The sequence below is a fragment of the Calonectris borealis genome, chromosome 2, assembly GCF_964195595.1.
Source record: "Calonectris borealis chromosome 2, bCalBor7.hap1.2, whole genome shotgun sequence".
Taxonomy (NCBI): domain Eukaryota; kingdom Metazoa; phylum Chordata; class Aves; order Procellariiformes; family Procellariidae; genus Calonectris; species Calonectris borealis.
Genome location: NC_134313.1, coordinates 9,393,333 through 9,414,798, shown reverse-complemented (window position 1 = coordinate 9,414,798; position 21,466 = coordinate 9,393,333). Strand labels below are relative to the sequence as shown.

General features: G+C 44.4%; 1 protein-coding gene across 1 annotated transcript in view; it reads left to right on the top strand.

Moving 5' to 3' along the window:
• Positions 1-1,912: 1,912 nt before the first annotated feature.
• Positions 1,913-21,466, top strand: part of CCN4 (cellular communication network factor 4) — a 33,607-nt gene continuing 14,053 nt past the window's right edge. The window contains exon 1 of the mRNA XM_075141128.1: positions 1,913-2,065. Within this exon, the coding sequence (XP_074997229.1) occupies positions 2,018-2,065 (48 nt within the window). The 5' untranslated portion in view covers positions 1,913-2,017. The remainder of the gene's footprint in view (positions 2,066-21,466) is intronic.

The window sequence follows — 21,466 nt, the reverse complement described above, 5'->3', positions numbered from 1 at the left end:
TCAAGTTTCACCTCTTTTTTAAAGAAGACCTCTCACCTAGGTCAGAGGAATTGCACTCTCAAAATGCTCCTTCCTTCACAAGGTGCTCAGGGCTTTCGACCCCGAAGTCAGGCACTGAGTAGTAGCCATCTGCAGATGAACACCATCCAGGTGACATGAAGATAGCAGGCTTCTTTCTAGGTTCCTCAGCAGAGAGAGAGCGTCCCTGAGTATTGCTGGTGTAGGAGGAAGGATGGGCGCTGGTGATGGGGAGGGGTGAGAGAGAAATATTGAGATAAAGAGAGGTGGAATGAATGAACAGAGGAGGAAGTGAGGAAAGAGAGGGAAGGATATAGAGAAAGGAGAACAGAAACAGCCCTGGAGGAACCTGACAGAAAATACAATCCCCAACCTGGTCTTCAGGGTGGTATGTCCTGGGAAGGGGCTGTGGTAGGGGTGAAGGTGCTGGAGGAGGAAGGCAGAAGGTGGCACTTCATCCAGCTAAGCTCTGGCTGAATCATTTCCACGGTGTCCAGACTGTCACACAAAAAACCTTTTAGAGCTCCCTGGTCCAGCTGATGTAAAACCATGAAACTGCCCATGTCACATCACACAGCACGAAGGGATGGAAGTCGCCGCGAGAATACGTGTTACTGGAGTACGGCTTCCTCGCTCTCCCCTCCCCACCCTCCGACAGCCGCAGCCTTGAGCGCTCAGCCGTGCCGGATCCGGGGAGCAAACCCCACCGCGGTGCCAGGTCCCCTGGAGGGCTGGGATGGCTGCTGGGGGGGTGGGGGGGGCTCACCCCAACCCCACCTGGCACACCTGAGTTACAGGAGGTAGCCAAGGCTGAGCAGAGGTTAAGGCACTATCTCAGTTCTAGTTTGGCCGTCAGAGTGTTCACCCACCCATCACTGCCCAGCCTGCCATAGCGAGCAGGAAGGTTTGCCTACTTTTAAATTTACCTTGACATCTCTTTAAGCCCATGTCTCGACTCTTTCTTGGGTTTAAGATCTGTAAAGCTATTAAATATGATTTTTCTTCTCTTTGCAAGCACTCATTTTCCTTGCAGTATTCTATTTCAGTTTAAAGATGAAAGAGACTTTAAATTCTTTTAAATTCAGATTTAGAGGGGTGAGGGAAAATACTGTGCCTCTGCCTGGGTCAAAGGAGAAAAACACATCAGAGATGACCCGGCTAAAATCAGGGTATACGTTAACAGGAATATAGGTGATCAGAGAGTTTATCTCTGTTCAGGGTGGGGTTTGCACTCCCTTGTACTTGGGCAATATTTGTTTTGCCCAGGATAGAAATATAACTGGGCCCAGGAGCTGACGCATACTCTGATACACTCCACTAAAATCACGGAAGGGATGCGAAGCATGGCAGGGGATAGTGTGCCTTCCTTTCATTTCCCATGTGGGCTGCTTTGTAAAGAGCGTGGGTCCCAAGGGAGCCGGCAGACTGCCTCCCGCGGGGTGCACTTACGGGACAAACATCCTTCTGCACTTCAAATGAAGCCACTCTTTTTAAAAGATTAAATAAATTAAACATCTGTGCATATTCGTATACATGTCAGGTCATTAATCATAACCAGTAAAGCCAGATCAAACATTTCTTGCCGTACTAGCTAAGTTGCAAGAGTCTGAATGCCATGAGCAACACGAGGGGTAAGCTTTGAGCGTTTCGGCGCAGAGCTAAAATCGCAGTGCGATGGACCACGGCGCTGCAGCTTTCCCTTTAAGAGCCCTTTGGCTAACGGCGATACACTGAAATGCAGGAGGTGGGACAACACCACACACAAAAATGAAGAAGTGAAGGCAGGAAAAGTTTCTCCAGAGGAAAAATGCAGGGCTTGTCCTTCACCCTGACGTCAGATCTGTCTTTAATAAAATCCCCAAAGAGCCAAGAGAAAAAGGCAGAGTGCCTAGGCTAGGTTGCCAGTTCAGGATTGCTCTGCATTCCCCAAAGTGGTGTTTTTGTTCAAAACGGCTCTAAATCTGGGTTCAATCAATGTATTTAATCCCGGCTTCCAGGGATGAGGTGGCTTTTGCCCTGGATTCTAGCAACAAGCAGCATTTTGCAGGTGAGTTTGGAAACTGCAGGAGAGACTCGTCTTCTGCAAATACACTTGGTTTTAATGCACGGTGGGCTGGGAGAGCTGAGTGCGGTATGTGGGAAGGTGGGCACTGGTGAGCTTTGGGGAGGTGGGAGATGTGAGAGTGGGGAGGGAAAGGTGAGCTGTCGAGGAAAGGGGAGGGAAGGGAAGGGAAGGGAAGAAGGAAAGGAAAGGAAAGGAAAGGAAAGGAAAGGAAAGGAAAGGAAAGGAAAGGAAAGGAAAGGAAAGGAAAGGAAAGGAAAGGAAAGGAAAGGAAAGGAAAGGAAAGGAAAGGAAAGGAAAGGAAAGGAAAGGAAAGGAAAGGAAAGGAAAGGAAAGGAAAGGAAAGGAAAGGAAAGGAAAGGAAAGGAAAGGAAAGGAAAGGAAAGGAAAGGAAAGGAAAGGAAAGGAAAGGAAAGGAAAGGAAAGGAAAGGAAAGGAAAGGAAAGGAAAGGAAAGGAAAGGAAAGAAGGAAAAGGGAAGAGTGCAGAAGTGTCTCTGAGTTGAGTGCACTTCTGCTCAGCATCCAGGTGGATCTGCACAGAAAACTGTAGTGTGGGGTGGTTTTTTTCCCTTTTTTTTTTTCTTTCTTTTCCTTTTATTGCTCCTATTTGTATTGCGCAGCAAAAGAAGGAGGAAAAGATCACCCATTCCTGCCCGAAGCAGCCAGGGTGAGGCTGTTAAGGGAGCGGGTTGGAGGGGAAAGGGCAGGTCCCCGGGCGGTGCCCAAAGGGAGCTGGGACAGAAGCAGTGCCGGTGCCGGTACCGGTGCGGGAACGGGGCCGGAGCCGTGCCGTGCCATAGCAGGGAGCAGGACCGGGAGCGGAGCCGGGAGCGGGACCGGGAGCGGGAGCGGAGCCGGGAGCGGAGCCGGGCGCCGCCGGCCGCTCCCGCAGGTGTGCCGCTGCCGGGGCTGCCCCGGGGCCGGCAGGGGAGGAGGGTTTGTTTCCCCCTCTCCCCATCTCTGTAGCTGCCCGATCCACGCAGGCAGTAGCTGCTTTCCTTCCCTTCCTCTTTGGGAAAACTTGCATGGGAAAGCCGCTCATTGCAGAACGTGTTTGCGTTTTGCTTTTCCTTCCCCGGTGCGGGCTTGCGGCGTGTGTAAAATCCGCGTGGGAGAGAGCTGGTTGTTGGGAGCTGTTGGGGTTAGGAAGGTGCCCACCACGGCGGGGAGGCGGTAGGTGCGGGGAGCGCCTGTCCCCGGCGGGAGAGCGACTGAGCGGCCGCCTCGGGACCTGCGATGTCCCTCCTCCTCATCCCCATCCCAGGAGCAACGCTGGGCTCGGGGAGCCCAGGGGACCCCGAAAGAGAGATGCAGAGGGTGGATCTTAGGGATCCGCTCGGGCTGTGGCGTTCCCTGAGCCAGACACGTGTGAAGGTGTCTCTGAGCATCGCTTCTGCTCGGAGGGGGGTAACATCAACTGCTTTGCACAGGGGGGATTTTGCTCTGCAGGGCTGCTGGCATCAGGGGTTGGCTTGTGTGTAGTGAGATAAAGCCGGGCTTTAAAGCAAGAAAGTAGCACGCGTGGTGTGGTACACCAGACGCACCTGTGTGAAAGCAGATGGCAAAGCGATAAGTCCTGCGTGAGTGTGGAGATGGACTGATAATGGCGCCTCTCCTAGAAAAAAAAAATACAACTCAAAACACAAAACTAACAACAAACAAACAAAATGTACCTCTTGGGCTCTCTGAGGTAAGTTGATTCTGACCTCAGTTGATTTTAGTGGAGCAAGTAAAAAGTCACGTAGAGGGAGGGGTCACCCCCAAACAGCGTTACTAGAGGAGATCTGTGTGAGCCTTGTAAATTTTACAGTGGTTGTTCTGGGTTTCCTTGATATCAAAGATGTTTGTTAAAAAAGCTGCTGTAGCATGAAAGTACGTGTGAGTGCATGCAGACACACGCGCCTGCTGTGGGGGTGAGTAAGGGAGTGCAATCCAAATATTGCTGGCAGCAAGTTTGGTCTAAAGATTGTCTAAAAAAGAGTTTGAAACAGTATCAAAAATAGCCTAAAAAGAGTCGTGGGTCTCGACTGTTTCAGTTCAAGCTCTCCATTGAACGGCGCAGGTGAAGCTGTGTCTCTATGGAGCATCCCAGGGGCACTGTCACCTCCTGAACACACCCGCGGAGTTGGACCTTAGAAGGTTGTGCTTACAAACATTGAGTAGGGATGATTTCTTCCCAGTAATGAACTGGCTTTCTGTGGGTCTTCTCCATGCCTGAACTGGGATGTGATGGTGGGTTGGTAGGCTGACGAAGGGCAGATTTCTGTCTGGCGTACATAAGGGAGTGGGGGAACGGGGATGAAAAGAGTGTATAGCGTGGAGGGATGAGAGGGGCTGGGGAGAGCAACTGGGAGGTCTATGTAATACTCAAGGGACTTTTGGGAGAAGAGCAGGCTTAGTTTGGTCTGCTTAAGGGAAGGATGTCTGAAGGAGCAAGTGATATTGCAAATGGTATGGGATATTGTGACTACTTAGCTGGCATGGCTACCCTGCTCATGAGAGATATCTCAGCTAAGTCACACGGTGACTCATAACAGATAAGTGCTGATAAACCACTGACATCACCCCACCTCATTGTCTATTGTGTTGTATCTTTGGTGACATCATCACAACAGTAATAAAGATCTTTCCAACACTGCAGGGGCATCCATGGAGTGGTAGCATCAGGCAGGTCACTGTGCACAGGCAAAGCCCTGTGGTCACCCTGGGGACTTGTCACTCTTCACATATATGAAGAAATATGGACAGAAAAAGATACTCCACTGGGAAAGAGGAGGATTGACTATCTGGAATATACTGGAATGTATATACTTGTTCCAGGAAGAAAGACAAAAGAGTTAATATGGGAAGGTCAGGCAGGTCTCAAAGGGCATTTCAGAAGGCAGCTATCAGGTTCTGCAGGAGTGTCCCCCTCCCCAGTACTGTATTAAGCTACAGGCAGTTACTGAGTTCTTAAACACTTTTATCAACAAGGTTTTGTATTGGGGCATAACTGCACAGGTGGTGGGCTTGCAAAGAGAAAAATAGCTGCGCATAGTTGGAATTTCAGGCATAAGTTTTCAAACATTTCTTAAATTTTTTTTTCATAGATATAAGGGCAGAGACCATGGGAGCCCAAGTCCCGTCAACTAGGCTGAGATTCCTTGGTGCCTGAGTCATTTCTGCAGCGAGGACTTTAAGGCTGGATGCGTTGGCCCCTTTCAGTGCTGCACATCGAGGAATCAGAGCCAGGATCTTCAGCCTCTAGTCCTGATTTGTTCAAAAATGTCCCAAACCAGGGTGATGATTAGAAAAGCAATTCTGCACTTTGTAGAAAATTAGTAAAGGAGATTATATAGGAAGAAGAACAGAATTGGAGGCTTCTAAAACATTTGAAGTGGAGGAATGGGTGGTGTGTGCATAAGAGGTGAATGCAAACCTGCAGACTTTTCCTTTAATGGTGCTGGTAAGCAACAGGTCAAAGAGCAAATAGCATCAACTAGTAGGCAGATATTGACACTTTTATTTGATATGATGGCAGTGACAGCCTCCCTTGGCTTTAGGGGGAGGAAGGAAGCAGAGAGATGTTTAAAGACAGTTTTATGTAGGCACCATCTCCTTTGTGAGCATTGATTTCACTAGATAGTCACTGATAATGACCCAAGTTCAGGGCTGCCTCAGGCTGTGTGGAAAGTGGTTTGAGAACTGTAATGTGCAGTTTTTCCTTCTCCTTTTTATAAGATTTATTGGCACAGATGTGAGGCCAAAAATTTAATTTGTAAAATGTTTGGATTTGGTGGGAGGAAAAAATTATTACATTTCTTTGGGCTCTTCCAGGCGAAACCACATTCTGACCAAACTTGAACCAAAAAAAAAAAGAAAAAAAAAAAAAGAGAGAAAAGGCTACAGATTGATTTATTCATTTATCTATTTGTTTTGCTAGCAGCTCATATATAGTCTAATGCTAAAAGTTCCAGATGCCTTTATTTTTGCCTGCAAAAATCCTGTGGCTCTCCAGGGGAGGTGAACTGAGGTTTTTATTGAGTGCTTCGTAACGGAAGGCTACAGGCTTGCAACATGGATAATGATGCATAGATAATCTTAGGCAGCATAGGTTCAAAGTTGATGTGTCTTGACCCTCTAACCTTCCCACCATGCCCTGTTGCTTGACACCATCTAGTTACCAGAGACAGGGTCGATACACTTCTCTTTGGAGGGGCTCCTACCCTACACTTCCATAAATTGTAGATGTCAATTAAAATTACTCTGGTTATAGCAGCTGAAGATTCATCTAAGTAAATGAGTATCTTGTGGCTCGAAGCTGGTAGACATAATCCCCATGGGTATGGCTGCACCATATGTGGGGCTTTCCCAAAGCTGGTCTTTTATTTGGCAGTCCCCCTCACAAATCCACTTGCAGAATGAAATCATTGCCAAGGCAACATCTTGAAGGTAGCACTGAATGTGCTTCGGACGGATCAGAGGTTCAGACGCAAGTCTGTGTCTGATGAAGCGAAGATGCCTCCCAGATACACAAACACATACACACACAGAGTTTTTGCTGAGAGCAGCAGGCTTTTATGCATTTTCTTCATAACTTCTCCTATCAGTGTCTGAATTTGCTTTGATAGCCATCAGCTGCCAGCGTGCAACAGTCTCTGCCAGCATTAACCAAGACAGAGCTGGGGACAGGAATTGGCTTCCTGACCCCCCTCGCAGTTGTGCCACTGCCTGTTTGTGTCCCCTCGGGCAGGTCCTGTCCCCATTTCACACTGCAGCAGTGCGAGTGCTCCGCTGGTGGGGCTTCTCGGGGAAAGGCATTAGTTAAAAATGATAGCTGTGGGTTTAGCAAAAGCATAAGGGTTACATGATTCTGCTGGCTGTTTGTCCTGTGAAAGAGTTGTGCATGTTTAGCTTCTCCTGCCTTTCCCAGGTGCTAGGAAAAGGCACTGGTCAAAAATTTCAGAAGTCCTCCACACCCACATGAGACATTTGATTTTTTCTTCAGAAGCTCTGGGCTCCCACGTTGGGATGTTAAGAGTTGCTTTAGCTTCTTTCCAGTGCTCAGCTTACTGAGAACTGCTCTTTTTGGATGGCCTCAGTGTCCCAGAGGGGTCTTGAGCATTCCTGTCTGGACAGCCCTGGCTCTTAGCATGAGTGGAAATGAAGCTGTTTAAAAAAAAAAAGAAATAGTATCACGTATGTGAACATTGTCAGCTGTGGCCTGGCAAAAGCTGAACGCCCACAGCTTCAGCTGAAGATGCATTTGAGTATCCAGTCTGACAGTGTCTCATGTTGTGGACCAGAAAGCAGGGTAAGGTTTGCTCACTCTTTCAGATTGAAGTTTGTCACCAGGAGGTGCAGGTAGGCACCCTGGATTAAGATGTTCCTCCCGATTCCCCCTTTGCTTTCTTGTAATATAGTTCAACCATCTTCATTCCTAGGGTGCTTATGTTAAAAGTAAGATTTTCTGTTTCTATTAAATAGAAACTTTGACTGACAGCTGTCAGCTTGTCAGTGATGGGCCCAAACAAAGTGTACCCATTTGTTTTCTTTTTGTGTTCTGATGTTCACCAAAATTCAGACCCAGTTTCTTGGACTGGGTGTACAGCACCCAATTTTCCCATCAATCCTTCTTCCAAGTTTTGTCCCACCCGGGGTTTGCTGCACCCTGAGATGAGTTACCTTCAGCCTCCCATTGCTGCAGGTTGGCTTTATCTTTACAGATGTGTTCCTGGGTTAAGGGCCTCTGCCTCTGCTGCTTTAGCAGCTCTGTGCAGATGTTCTCCAGTGCTGCTTTGGGTTTCCTAGCTGTGGGTGAGGATCACTGGTTCTCCTCCATCCTGGTGGTCTCCCAGCTCTGGGAGATACCTCCACTAGTGCCTCTGTTATTTATTGCATCCATACTGAAACCTTTTGTGTTTCCCTCTTGGCTGCTGCTTATTCTGGCATCCTGGGTGAGGCTTCTGGAGTCCTCTTAATCCTTTGTGCCTTCTAATAGGCTGCTGCTGGGCTTTGACTTGTAATCCTTGCATCTGGGCTAGGTGTTGGAAAGTAGAAGGGAGAAAAGGCATTTTTACCTCTGTGCCAACAGCTGGCTCTGCTCTACAAGTAGTTCTTCTTGTGGATGGGGAAGGAAAGGAGAGCCTTTGGGCTGAAATAGCTGTGGAAGAAGATAACACTTAAGCTAAGCTTTGCAGCACAACTTAAATAATGAATTTCTAATACTTGGGTTGGTAATGCATTCCAGGACTGTGTGGTCATCTCTGTGTTCTTCTTCTTTTTCTCAATAGCTCCCACGTTGTTCTTCTGTTTTATTAGTCTGAGTCTGTCATTCTACTTAACCTATAAAGCAAATAAGAGATGAACAAGTTGTAAGGCCAAGTTTCATGAACTCCAGGATGGCGTGCAATGAGCCCAAAGGGAAACCTGAGAGGTATTTGCAGAAATAACTGTGGGCTCACGCATCATCCATGGAGGGTTGTGAGTCACGTGGATCCTGATTTTGCTGGACATGTGCGCAGTTAGGGTTTTGCTGTCATGGAGCAATTCCAGCCCTGCAAAAGGACTTTCTCCTAAGAGCTTGCCTTGCAGATTCGGAAGGAGTTATAAGAAAAAATGTCTCGTACTTGGTGATGGGGCAGCATAGCAAGGTCACTTGGTCCAGTATTTCATTGACACTCAGATGAACAGAACTCACAATAACTGTAATGCTTTGGCTGCTTCTATACCTTTTTCTTAGAGCTGAAATAAACTCCTCCTACTTCAGGTGAACCTGTCCTTTACCTTCCTAGCATACTAAAATCATCTCCAGTGTAAAGCTTCCAGGTGGATATGAAACATTGGTTTTATTATTACGTTTCTAGCACGCAACTGTCTGGCTTGACTGAGTTAGTAGCTACATTAGATTTAGAAACATGGAACTACTATATGTAGTATCTGTATATAATGGAAAGAACACAGTAAAGTCAATAGTAGTAAGCAACTTTGTAATTCTGTACAATACCTGACACAAAACTCTGTGCCACCGGGAACAGTGCAACCCACATAGACTTAACAACTTTGACCAAAATTGCTCTGGATGACTCAGGGATTTTTTTTTTTTTTTTTTCCAGAAGGCAGCAACATGTGCACAGTGTCACTTTCCCCTTTATAGAATTTATGAATGCATCTCAAACTTTAATTTTTGAGTGGTTTGAAAGTTTCAATTTCTTTCCATGCTCTACCAGCTTTCCAGACTACCATCCTGCTTTCATTTTTGGTGTTTTCTTACTGAAGCTTTTTGAGCAACAAGAGACAGCAAGATGAGTGGGGGATTGTTTCTTTCTCTTGCTGAAGTTTCCTTATATCCATATATGTATGCTTGGCCTGTGAAATTAAGATTATAGAGAAAAGAAGGGAGCATGGCTTTGCTGAAATCCAGTTCGGTGCCTTTTGGGGACAACACTAATCACCTGAAGCAGTGACCCTGGTGAATTTGTTTTACTCCATGAAGCGGCCAGCCTTCTTGCACTGGGCAGACAACTAATGTACCAGGGCTCTGCAGAGAGACTGGTAACTTCCCCCCAAAATGCCATCGCTATCTTAAAGCATCTCCTGACTGGGCTCTAAACACTTGTGTCATTGTCACTGCCATGCCTGATAAATGGTGTCCTTGGCATTCTCCTATTTGTGGTGCAAGAGGTCACTCTGCATCTGTGTTTTTTGGACTTGTGGATCCTCTTTTCTGGGTTTTGAAGTCCACCAAAATATTCCTGGATGTGTCTGATGACCAAGCAGGCTATAGCTCACATTTATGATCACCAGCTTATATCTGCTGTGACAAAGAGAACCTTCTGTATCTGGGCTGATAAGAAGGCAGAGACATTGAAACCCATATGGGGGAAATTAAGTGCTCCTCCGAATGGCTGGCACATGTACTTGGCTGCCCACAGGCTACTAATTCCCTGGTTTTAGAGTAACAGCTGGGTCATTTTAGCTGTTTTGCAAGGAAGGACCAAACCACAAAAACTGCAGCCAGTGCTGAGAATCTGCTAGTGGATTACACTATAAAACTCTTTGGTTACATTTTTATGAGAAAAAAAGGGTGGAAAAATAATTAGGAAAATATCCAGGTTCCATTAACTAGTTTGGCCATTCAACAGGTGATTTATTTATAAGCACTGCCAGCAATATTTCCTGCTGGATCTTGGTCTTGAAGGACTAGGTCATACCCACAGCATCTGTGTGTGGGCTGATATACATTGATGTAAGAGAATGAGGGCAAATTCAGTTGGCTTCTTTCTTTTTTTCTTCTACATTTGACCCTAAGTATTGCAATAACTGTAGTTAAATATACAATGACATCCCTGCTATTTAACACTGCAGTTCGTTTATGGAAATCATTCACTATTATTTTTCACTGTTTCAATAGAGTGTCAAGTGTACATTTTTAAAATTACATTTAAAAATACATAAGGGTCAGAGAAGCTGCAAGCTGATGTCTATGAGGTAGTGGATTTCTGGGGTTCACTTGACTTATTTTTCCAGATATTGCATCAAAACCTGTGCTTAGCTTCCCCAGTGCACTGGGGTTCCCCAAAGAGGAGGTATGATTGTGCTCGTGAACGCTGGTGAATTCCTGACCCGCCAAAGCTGCCCGGGTGTGGGTGAGCTCCTCAGTTTGCGATGGAACGATGCATTATGTGCCTGGTTTCAGGCTCAGATAAGAAGCTTCTGCTTCTTATAGTTGATATGCTTAATTCTCTGTGATTTACATATACATATATATAATACATGTATGCATATACCCACATCCACCCTATATTTTTATGTTTTGTGTCAGTTATTCCATACATATTGTATCGGTAGTCTGTTTGCACTCGAGGAGATGTTTGTGACTATTTTTGACTGGTTTTGACTGTTCGCCCCCCACCCCCAGCAATACTAATATGTTTTCCCGAGTATCATCTGGGAGGCTGGAGTATTTTATTAGAGGAATAAATGGATATTATGGCAGCATAGTTGAGATCCCTTTAAAAACTCTGCATCCTCGATGATTGTACCATTTTATAGAGGAATAATTAAAGAATTGCATTTGTCTCATTCCCATGTGACTATATGACCGTAAAGGTGTTGATCCTGGTTTTATTGTTCACCCTGTAAAATAAAGGGGAAGCTTTCTCAGAAAAACTACCTCTACAGTGGCATATAAATATTTTGGCTTAATACCTCCCTCCCCTACGCTTCCCAAATGTGGTTTTTCTGGCACAAATGGTGTCTGTGGAGCAGCCTTGGCCCAGGGGGGATGCTTGGCAGAAGCAGGGTGCTGTGCAGGGCTGCTGGGGAGCACCACAGCCTTGTCATTTGTGCACCAACACTGCCCTCGCGCGTCGGGGATTTCGGAGACCAAACCCGTACCTGCGTGTAGGCTCCGCGCACAGCTCCCGCTCCTGCTGCTTGCTGTGGGCTACAGGCAGCCAACACCAGTTATTCAGAGATAAGCAAAAATGTCAGCAGCCATATAATTAGAAATTCATCTTTATCCTCCTGGAGACAAAACACTTAGCTGATGTCCTCCTCTATGTATGAAAGCGGCAGCGTTAACTGTTTAAGGGCTGAGATGTTGCCACTTTCCAGTTTGGAGTTGTTTAGGATGGGGACGTGGCAGCATTTGCGTGGTGTGTTTTTTGGGAGGCATGTGGGTGATGATGGGCATGAAGTCTAAGCATCTTTCCCCTTGTGACCTGCCAAAGCTCTCAGGGCCTGGGTGCAGGACTCCCCGTGTCAGTGGGTTGTGGTGGAGCTGCAGCAATATCCTGGCCTGAGCAAGGAGTCTTGGTTTTTTTTTTTATTATTATTTTATGCCATTCGTGGTGTCAGTAGATCTCAAAATCAGAAATGAGAAATTTGTCACCTGATTGGTTTAGACCTGGGCCCCAGCAGGTATCATAGCTGCATGCAAGCAAGAGTGAATCATGTGTGAAGGACACATTTCATCACTTTGCACAGATGCATCAAGTTATAAATTGCTGATCACCACTGATTTGTTGAATTTGAAGGTGTTGGAGAGGTGAAAGAGTCTTACCCTTTTGCAGGCATCAGGTTCATGTGATGGTTGAAAGATAAAACACTAAGCAATTGACTTTGCTGAACTGACAGCATCTGAGAGTCTGCTCCGTGGAACGGTTTCTTTTTTTGCATCCAGTAAGAACTAAACAACTTAGTTTATTAGCTGTGTGTAGGAGGAGGGATCGTGGTATGGTTACAATGTAGGAACAAGAAATCTAACTGTTATTTTTGGCTGTGCCACAGACATCCTGTCTGCCTTTGGGACAGTCACTTGGGCTCCAGATTGAAACAGGGTTATTCAATAATTTCCTCCCTGTGAAAGGTGCTGCTTTCCACCACGAGCAATGCTTCCTAGAAGCAGACCGTGACATGGTCTGCTTGCCCTTGCAAGCGCTGTGTGTGCATTCCCATCCAGAGAGCTGATACCTCCGAGTATATCAGCCTTCACATTTACTGCTTACGCCAGTTATTTTAGGTTCATTCTCTGGCATCTTTTTTACCAAAGCCCTGAATTTCAGTTCTGTTTCCACTGACTTCAAGGGCAGGAGGATTCATTCTCCAGCACAATACATTATTTTCCTATACTAATAACTTCACTCCTTTTTTCTTCATGAATTTGTGCCAGGAGGTGTTCTAGTTTCCCCACTTATAGTTTCCATTGTATTTAATTTGAAAGCAATGGTTTTGTCCCCAAAGCCTTGTAAAAGCCAAGGGCAAATCTAGTGGTCTCTTTCTTTTTTTCTTTCTTCCCCATTTGCAATGTGTCAGCTTTTGTTGGGGACAGGGGGGAAGGTACAGATACTTTTTGGGGCTTTCTGTTGTGTATTAGAACAGGATCTGAGCTTCAAACGTGTCTGGAATAATGTTTGTTGTGCAAAGCCCAGGCTGGCTTGAGAGCTGGCTCCGACCTCTTCTGAACCCCTTCCTTCCCATCGCCTGAGTTTGTTCTTTTTGCCGTTTCTGGGCCAGCTCTCCAGGAACAGCCTGTTCCCCCTGTTCAGGGACTCATCACCACCCCCTCCTCCTTTTTCATAGCACATGGGACAAGATGTAGCCATCACTCTGCTGACTGCTGCCCTGCAGCGGTTCTTGCTAAAAAAGCAAATGCCCCTTAGAAAAGTTTTTTGGATCAGCCTATCTCTCAAGCCTCACATGGGAGACTTACGTGGGTGGTCTTTTCTCCAAGCTCCCCTTGACTGTTTCTCCCTGCGATCCTGCTGGCTCCTCATCCTTGATGCTCTGCTCAGCTACTGCTATGGGAAATTAAAACACGGGTGAGAGAACCCCAATGTTGTTATCCTGTCAGCATCAAGGACACACTGTTTCTCGGGCCTACAGCATGGGGCTGGCCATGGCAGTGAAACCAAGACCCGGTTGCCCATGCACCCACAGCCTCAGGTGGCCTCCTCTTGATATGGGGCTCCAGAGCAGGAGATGGGCAAATACCTGCTGCAAAACTGTGTTGCAATGCAATGGCCCTCAGCTTACATGAGGGCTTAACCAACTTTATCCAAGTCTTGCAAGCCAAATATTCTGGGCCAAGCCCTGCTGATTTTCAAAAAGGGAAAGAATTATGTTCCTAGCCATCAGCTAGCAGCCAAAAGAAAGATCCTTCCTATGCCAAGCCTGTAGCATTTTAAATGTGTGCTCCATGGAAGTCCAGAGCAATACAGACAAGATGTAGAGAAATTGTCCATGACAAGGTAATGAAACTTGACGACTGTGAGAGAACATCATAGTGAATATTTTGAATCTGAATTCAAGGTTTTCTTTAAAGAATACTATCAAGTAGCCAAACTATTAAAAAGAAACTTTTCAATTTGGAGCTGCAGAGAAGATCTCAGGGCATCTGTGGATGCGAACTTTCGCATGAACCCCAGTTCAGTGCTGAAGGAGCACCGTTTTGGAACGAAACCATTCTTTTATTCCCTTCTTACTAATGTCAAATAAATCTATATGAGGTATTTGAGTAGTAGTCATTCCGAAGGATCTTTATGTTACAAATGTACATGCTGCCTCCTAGGAATTGCCCTGGCTTTTCAGCCTCTGCCTGTGGAAAGCCCCAGTGCTTTTTTGTATCTTTTAATCTCATAATTTTTTGTGGTCATCTTATTTCCTTTTAATGCTATTAAAGCTTAAGTGATGTACACTCCCTATAATTTTCACTCATTTTTTGCAAAACTGCTACCTAAATGGATTATCTGATGTTGTTAAGATCTACTGCATGACATGATAGATCAACATGTACCCTGAATTGGGTAATCACCTGAAAAAAAACCAGGATATGGATCTAAATCACTCTTAAAGATGAAAAATAAGATGAAAACATAGCAGAGTGAATGTAAAACCCCAGCATCCTCTTCTGAAAATTCACTAAAAAAGCAAGCAGTATCTGGTTTGAGGAGTTAATGGTTGTGGGCTCTATGAACATGGGGTGTGAGACCCTGGTCCCCAAGGGTCAGCCCTAAACTCCCCTCAACCACAGTGCAGTTTGTAGCAGGCTTGAAATTATTAGTTGTTGGCTTACAAAATGAGTGTATTTGGAAAAAAAAATGTTGTTCCTTCTCATTTTGTATCAGTCTCTTTGTAAAAGATTTGCTTGCTTGTGTGTTTGTATTTTGGTTTTCCCAATAAAAGAGTCCCAGTAGGAAGGATATACCCCAAGTGCCATGTAAGTAACAAAACTCACATTTTTTTCTCACCTTCTGATAAAGCCAAATGCATTTCTTGCCTTTTCTATTGCTCTGATGAGCCAGAGGGGTTTCAGACAATGAACGTTGTCCCAGGCTTACACAGTACATTAACAGATAGTTTCAGTAATAGAAACGGGGGCGGGGGGGGGGCGGGGCGGTGGGGAAGAAAAGCCCTTGTGTGTTACAATTAAAACACTGAATTCAACTGTTTTCTTGGAAAGCTAATGGGAGCTCTGTGTAGGGTCAGGAACCTGAGACCAGATCACATAAATGTTCTAATATCTCTTTATTTTTCTCTGCTTTGTGACTGAATCCAAACTGAAACCAATGAGACTTGGACACTCCTCTGAGGCTGTGAGCTTGGCTCAAAAAATGGAGAAATAGGAAATCAAAATTATAACTTCATAGGGTTATTCAGCCTAGGAGAGTAGAGGAGGGAGGAGACAAGTGGCCTGGAGACCAGCCAAAATGTGGGGGTATATGTTGAGAGATGGACAGTCATGGGAGGTCTGGTCCGCAGTGCCTTGGCTGCTTCTGGCTCAGCTTGACCTTAGGGCCTGGCAGTCACCCTCAAGCCAGTAAATTCCCATGGTGTGAGACTCCCTTGAACCTTGAATAGGCTTTATTTCTTCGTGGTGGCCTGGAAAGTGGATGCTATTGCTGATAAGTGCCGTCCAGCTGCCGGCACATTGGAGCCTGCTCTCTCCCCTCTCCATACTTCGTTGCTGCAGAACTTGCACAGCCGAGGTCTTTCTTTTTTGTATTATATCTCAACTGTTAATCTTCTTCGTAGATTTAAGGAAGAAAAGCACAAGTTAAAAAATGCACTTCTGACTCCAGATTCCACTTTCCTGTTGATACAGCTGTGTGTTTCCTACTCGATGGCTCAGTAAACAGACAGTTTAACCCTTCAAATCTCGCAGTTGTGTTGCTTAAGCATCACCAGTTTCTCTCCTTAAAGCAAATTTCCCCTCTTGTCTCCATCCAGAGCAGCTTTTTTTTGTCTTCTTTTTTTTTGCACATCCCCACACATTTCACATCCTGTTGCGGTTTAACACTTTATTCGAAAAGAACAGGATTTCCTCTTGCTTTTGGTGAAAACACTTCTCTCCTTTGCAACCCCCACTTTCTGGTTTTGTGTTCATGGAGGAGAAAGTAATTATACCTTCTAAGTTTAATTCACAGTAATTACAATTCAATCAGTAAGTTCCTTGGCAAGGGGATCAGCAGAAGACTGATGCACCAAAATTTTGTATACAGAATTTTTATTGCATGAATTGAGAAAGTGTCCACTGGACTTCAGCTTGGGATAAATTACATGCCAAGGGTATTTCAGCCCTTCATACCAGAACAAAATCTTCATCACATCTGTGTCTGGTTTCATTCTGGTATTGTATGGTTATTTAATTGAAGGCATCTGTGGTATCACACCCATTGATGGTGACCTGGCTGCATCTGGCTGTGGCATCCTGAGCAAAACCTCTCTGCTACTGGTGTGGAGCTACAAGTATATCCAATATATATGATGAATATGCTGGCTGTCACATAATCATTCCTCTTATGTGAACAAAATGGAGAAACATTGTCTTTTTGCTAAAGTAGATGGGTTGAAGGTGCTCAGCTGTGGTGTCCCCCTGCATTTGAAGTTCTCCAGACACCTCTGAAAGTCATATTCAGTAAAATTCATATGCTACAATCTGAATACTGATTTTTCTATGGGTGAATGGATAGAAATTTGTGCTTCCCAGGCACATCACCAGCATAACCACAGGTCTATAGCCCTTTCAGCAGCTCTGGCTTTCCTACCTCTCCCTATCCATACTGATATCTTCATTGAGGATCTCTCTTGGGATCTCCCTCGCCCTTATTCTCTGTCTGCCATCTCCCTTGATGGCAGCTGCATGTTCCTCCATGGTCTGGGCAGCTCACAATCTTCAGAGTTTGTTTCTTGTAGCAAAAGAAGCATTACCACCCCCGTTCTGCAGACACAGAGAGGCTAAAAGCCGAGTTCAAATAGCAAAGTCATGCCCTAGTCCTTCAATCTAGAGTTTACCTTCCCTACCTTTAGCAGCCCTAAAGTTAGGCATTTTATCTACAGTAGCTATCAGGTCCCTTGTGCAGTCAGTGCAATGATCTCCTCCTCTGCTCTCAGCAGAGGGGGCCCAGGGTTTGCGTCCAGCAGCTGCAAGCACAGCTAGTTGCATGGAAAAGCTGAGGGAGTGGGACCTTTTACACATAATCTCACCAGTGCAAAAGATCCCACCGATCTACTGAGTGTCTTGCGAATGTGGTAGCTGCTTATAACCAAATCTGTAATCTTTTACAACACTGGACAGTGAGCTGGTGATTTGCTGAGGGACATTTTTGGAGTCATTTTGCATATGTGCTTGATTGTCAGTGGTTTTTATTTGTTGACTAGCTCTAAATTAACTTGACTGTGCAAATCATCTGACTTTCATTAGTATCAATATTCTTTTAAGGCATTCGTATTTTAGTCGTGCTGTTCTGGCTGCCATTTATCCTTTCCCAGTGACTGTGAGACGCTCACAAGGTGCATCCATGTGCAACAACAGTGTGGCTATGAGGTCTACATTAGAAAGGAACTTCCCTTCTCTTAAGCAACTGCCATTTAAAGCAGGCTGCTTACGTTGGCTCCTTTTAGTAGTCTTATATGTCTTCCTGCATTGGCACCTCCAGGTCCCAATCAAATCTGATTTCCTCCCACTCTCCTCTCCAGCTATGTTCCTACATAAACAAAAATGAATATGTCTTGTGAGAGGGATTTTTTCTTTCTTGCCTTTTCTGGGAGAAAGCTGATCAGATATCCTCTTGGGTACGTAAGAACTGAGTAGCTTCTACATTCACTGAGAAGAAAAAAGTTCTTTTTGTGACTTTAATGGGAGGAATTGACCCTCAAATGGTTGTGTACTCCAAAACTTTGCCCTCCTGGTGGACTTGTCTTGAAAACAGCATTTTTTTTCTTTCTTGAGAGACGTGGAGGTTGGTTGGTTTGTTTGTTGGTTGAGCCTGTAGCTCAGGTGAAGTAATGGCAGCATTCAAAAAATTTAATTAATAATTAATAATAATAATAATAATAATAATAATAATAATAATAATAATACCACACTTTATGGTTTTTCCCTGCTGGTAAAGTTTTGTCTTATTAGATGCCCTCTTTGGAATTGCTTTATTATTTTTTCATTTGACTGAAAGCAGTGATGGTGTTGATTTCTAACATGATCCCCAGATAGGTCAGAGTCTCCTATGAAGAACTCATTTATGAGATTGGTGCCAGCTTTAAGGGGTTAGTTTTATACTAGATGGCATTCAGTTTGTGGACTTCTGATGTCCTTTTGCATATCCCTTAGGCTCAGGTACATTGCACACCTGACTACCACTGAGATTGAGCTGAGCATCTGCGTAAGAATATCTCTAGATCTAAGTTTCCCAGATGTCAAAGAAACAGGATGCTTTATTCCACTCTTCTCCTTTTGGTAGGCTATAAACAGTTTGGGCAGGCTTGTCTCTTGTAACAGATCATAAAAACCAGCACAGTAGTGTCCTGGATCTGGTACATCTGATGATGAGTACATTGAGTGTACTCCATTTGCAGTCTCCTCTGTTCTGCTTACAAATCCTGTACTCCAAGATACTTCAGGGTCTTGACTATCATCTAGAAAAGTTAACAGATTACAGATTTGTTTACTCGTTTCTTCCATCCTCCTAGCTTTAGCCCTCATGATCTCTAGTATCATCTGTGTGAAGGATCTTTGTATACATGTTTTGGCAAGTAATGTCTCCGCTCCACATGTTGAGCTAGTAAATTCCTTCAGTTAGGCTGGGTTTGTTCCAGGGATTTGGGGAGATAAGCTCAGCAAAGCTTGGGAAAAGGAGGCCTCTAGCTAATCACCACACTCCTGCTAAATGATCTCACCATAAATTTGGCAAGGTCGTTTGTGCTGATCTCACTTTAACTTCTAATATGAGCTTAGAGCAATTTATCATTTCTCTAGCTTATGGGTCACCATGTTTCTGGCTTGCTGTCTACCTGGTGTGCATGGGCGCAGACTCCCTTCCAGCCATGTTCTGTATGTCTGAAGTCATCCAGAGCTTGCAGCTACATTTCTATTGAATTTTCTGCTTTTATTTAAAAGTTTTTAGTCTTTTTTTGTGTGTCTGTGTTCTTGTTCTGTAGATTTTTGCTTTTTGAGTCAGAAGGAAAAATGCTCAGAAGTGTGTGCTTAGCATTCTACTGCTTGCTCCTCTTTTTAGACTTCAGATTCACTGTTGCAAAGGACTTCAGATTTCTTTCTTGAGATCCTTTTTGGCACATTCTAGTGACAAAATGTCTAATTAAATCTGTTGGGGGGGATTTTAAGAGGCAATTTTTTGACATTGGTACCCTGTGATATGGTTAAAAGCTTGATATCAGCTTTAGGAAGAAAACAGATTAGGAAGATAATGTGTCCCCAGGGAATTCAATACTTAATTCCTTGAGGAAGTGATTTAAAGCAGTATCTGCTCTGTGCAGTGTATTGTTTTGTACTTTGCTTCAGATCCCTGGACCTGAAGTAGATATATCCATATATCCAAATAGGATATGCATCTATTTCTATGAATCAGTTTATAGCACTCAGAGAAATGTAATGGGAATATTTTCTAGGATTTTGAAAGTGGCAGAGTGTGCAAAGGTCCGTCGTCTTCTGTTGGTCCTAAGGATGTTGCTGACCTATATGTCTTCCATCTGCATTCTCTGTCTAACAGATCTCATCAAATACTATAAGCTACAATTACCAAAACATGCCATGCTTGGTGCAAAAATATCCTTTCATGATGGGACTCTTTACCTGGAAATGCTGCTGTTTATTCAGACAAGTTGTAGGTTCTGTCTGTTTTTTGCTTAAGCACAGGGATGTAGCAGTGCAGTCTTCATGCTCATCTTTCTTTGAGAGTTTTGAGGTGGCTTTGATATAATGATACAACACTATATTAAATGGCAGTTATGTTTTTTTGGACGAATCCACACATGCCATGTGTTCCAAAGGGGCCATTAAAGTAGCAGTAGCAGCAGCTTCTCTTTCCTTCTATTATCTTGAAATCTTCCAGCTACAAAACCAGACTTATGGTACGTTTCCTGTTATCAGATAAAATAATAATTAGCTGCCAAATAGCGTTTTTGACTGTGCTCATGATGTGAGAGGAGATGGACCTGCAAAATAGAATTCTTTTGTCTGTATTAAATGCACCATTTAACAAAAAGATTAGTTTTTATTTCTGTGTGCCAGAACCAGACTTCAGGTGGCAAAATGCAGGACAGAACAGATGAAGATATCTTGTTGGTGGTTTGGGTTTATGGGCATATTCCACGCGTGGTTTTGGCAAGGTTTGCATTCACAGGCTGCCAGAAACGCTGGTTGTCAGTGCCCTCTGGAGGTCTTTAATCCAACAGCTGAGGATGGAGAATTCCTAGTGCTGCACTGCTCTTCTAGTGAAGAAGTTGCCTTCCAGGTGTTGAGACTAAACCTCCCCAACTACATTTTGTGGCTGCTGCCCATTAATATACCCTCTGCTACCTCTAACTAGATCACCATTAACCTCTTTGGCAGACTGCCCAAGCCCAGCTCCCTCAGCATCTTGTCCTGGGTCATGACCTTTAGGTCTCGGACCATCTTGGTTGCCATCCTTGGGACTGCCAATTCCTTGATACTCGATTTAAAGTGAGGGTTCAAAACTGTAGTCCAGGAAGTGAATTAATCTATTGAGATCTCACCAAGACCAGATTCTTTTCCATATTCTGTCTAAACAAACCATTAAACAGCGGCAAAATGAGAACAAGTAACTAGTCCTTAGTAAGGATTTCAAGGAGGAAGACACTTTGACAATTGGAAAATAAAGTGATCAACTCAGAAAGGGGGAAATAGCAGTGCAAAGTTGACACGGGAGGAAAATTGCTGCTTAAAGGAAATAAGGATGCATAACTTTGTCAGTCCATCAGCAGCTCTAAGGAAGTACAGATATTAGGTCAAGCAAACTGTTTCACATTTGAGAATTTAAATAACAATAAAATTTTAAAATGGAAAGTTGTTTTAAGTCAAAATGCTCTGCACTGGAACAGAAACAGAAGATCGCTGATACTCGAAAATGTAGATTTCTATTTTTATTAGAAAAATCATGAAAACCAAAATGATTTTGAAAAATGCCATGAAATCTGTGCTATTCTTGCTGGGGGGGGGGGGGGGGGGGGGAAGTAGAGCTTCTTAATTTTACTTGCTTTACTTTTCTGCCCAGCTTGGAACAGAGTGTCCCCAAGGGAGTGAGAGGACAGAACGTGTCTTTCTTTTGATCTCAAGACCATGAGTGAAAAATAGGAGATAAGCAAATGCAGAACATGGCTAATTGCAAAGTAAAACCTCTGTCAAAGCAGTCTGCTCTTGTCTGGGAGCTGGAACTGTGATACTGTTTTTGTTACCCAGCTCGTGGCTCATATGTCAACATCTTGTTCTGTACAGTTTTAGCATGGTTTGTAACCCTCTGACCTTGGATGGTCCAAATGCACTTTCCACTTTCCTACAATTGAAGTCTGTCTGCTTGTCCCTTCTGGAGACTTTTCTCTTTGCTCCTCCAGATGTTCCCTGTTACTTTTCAGACTCTAGTTCAAGCTAG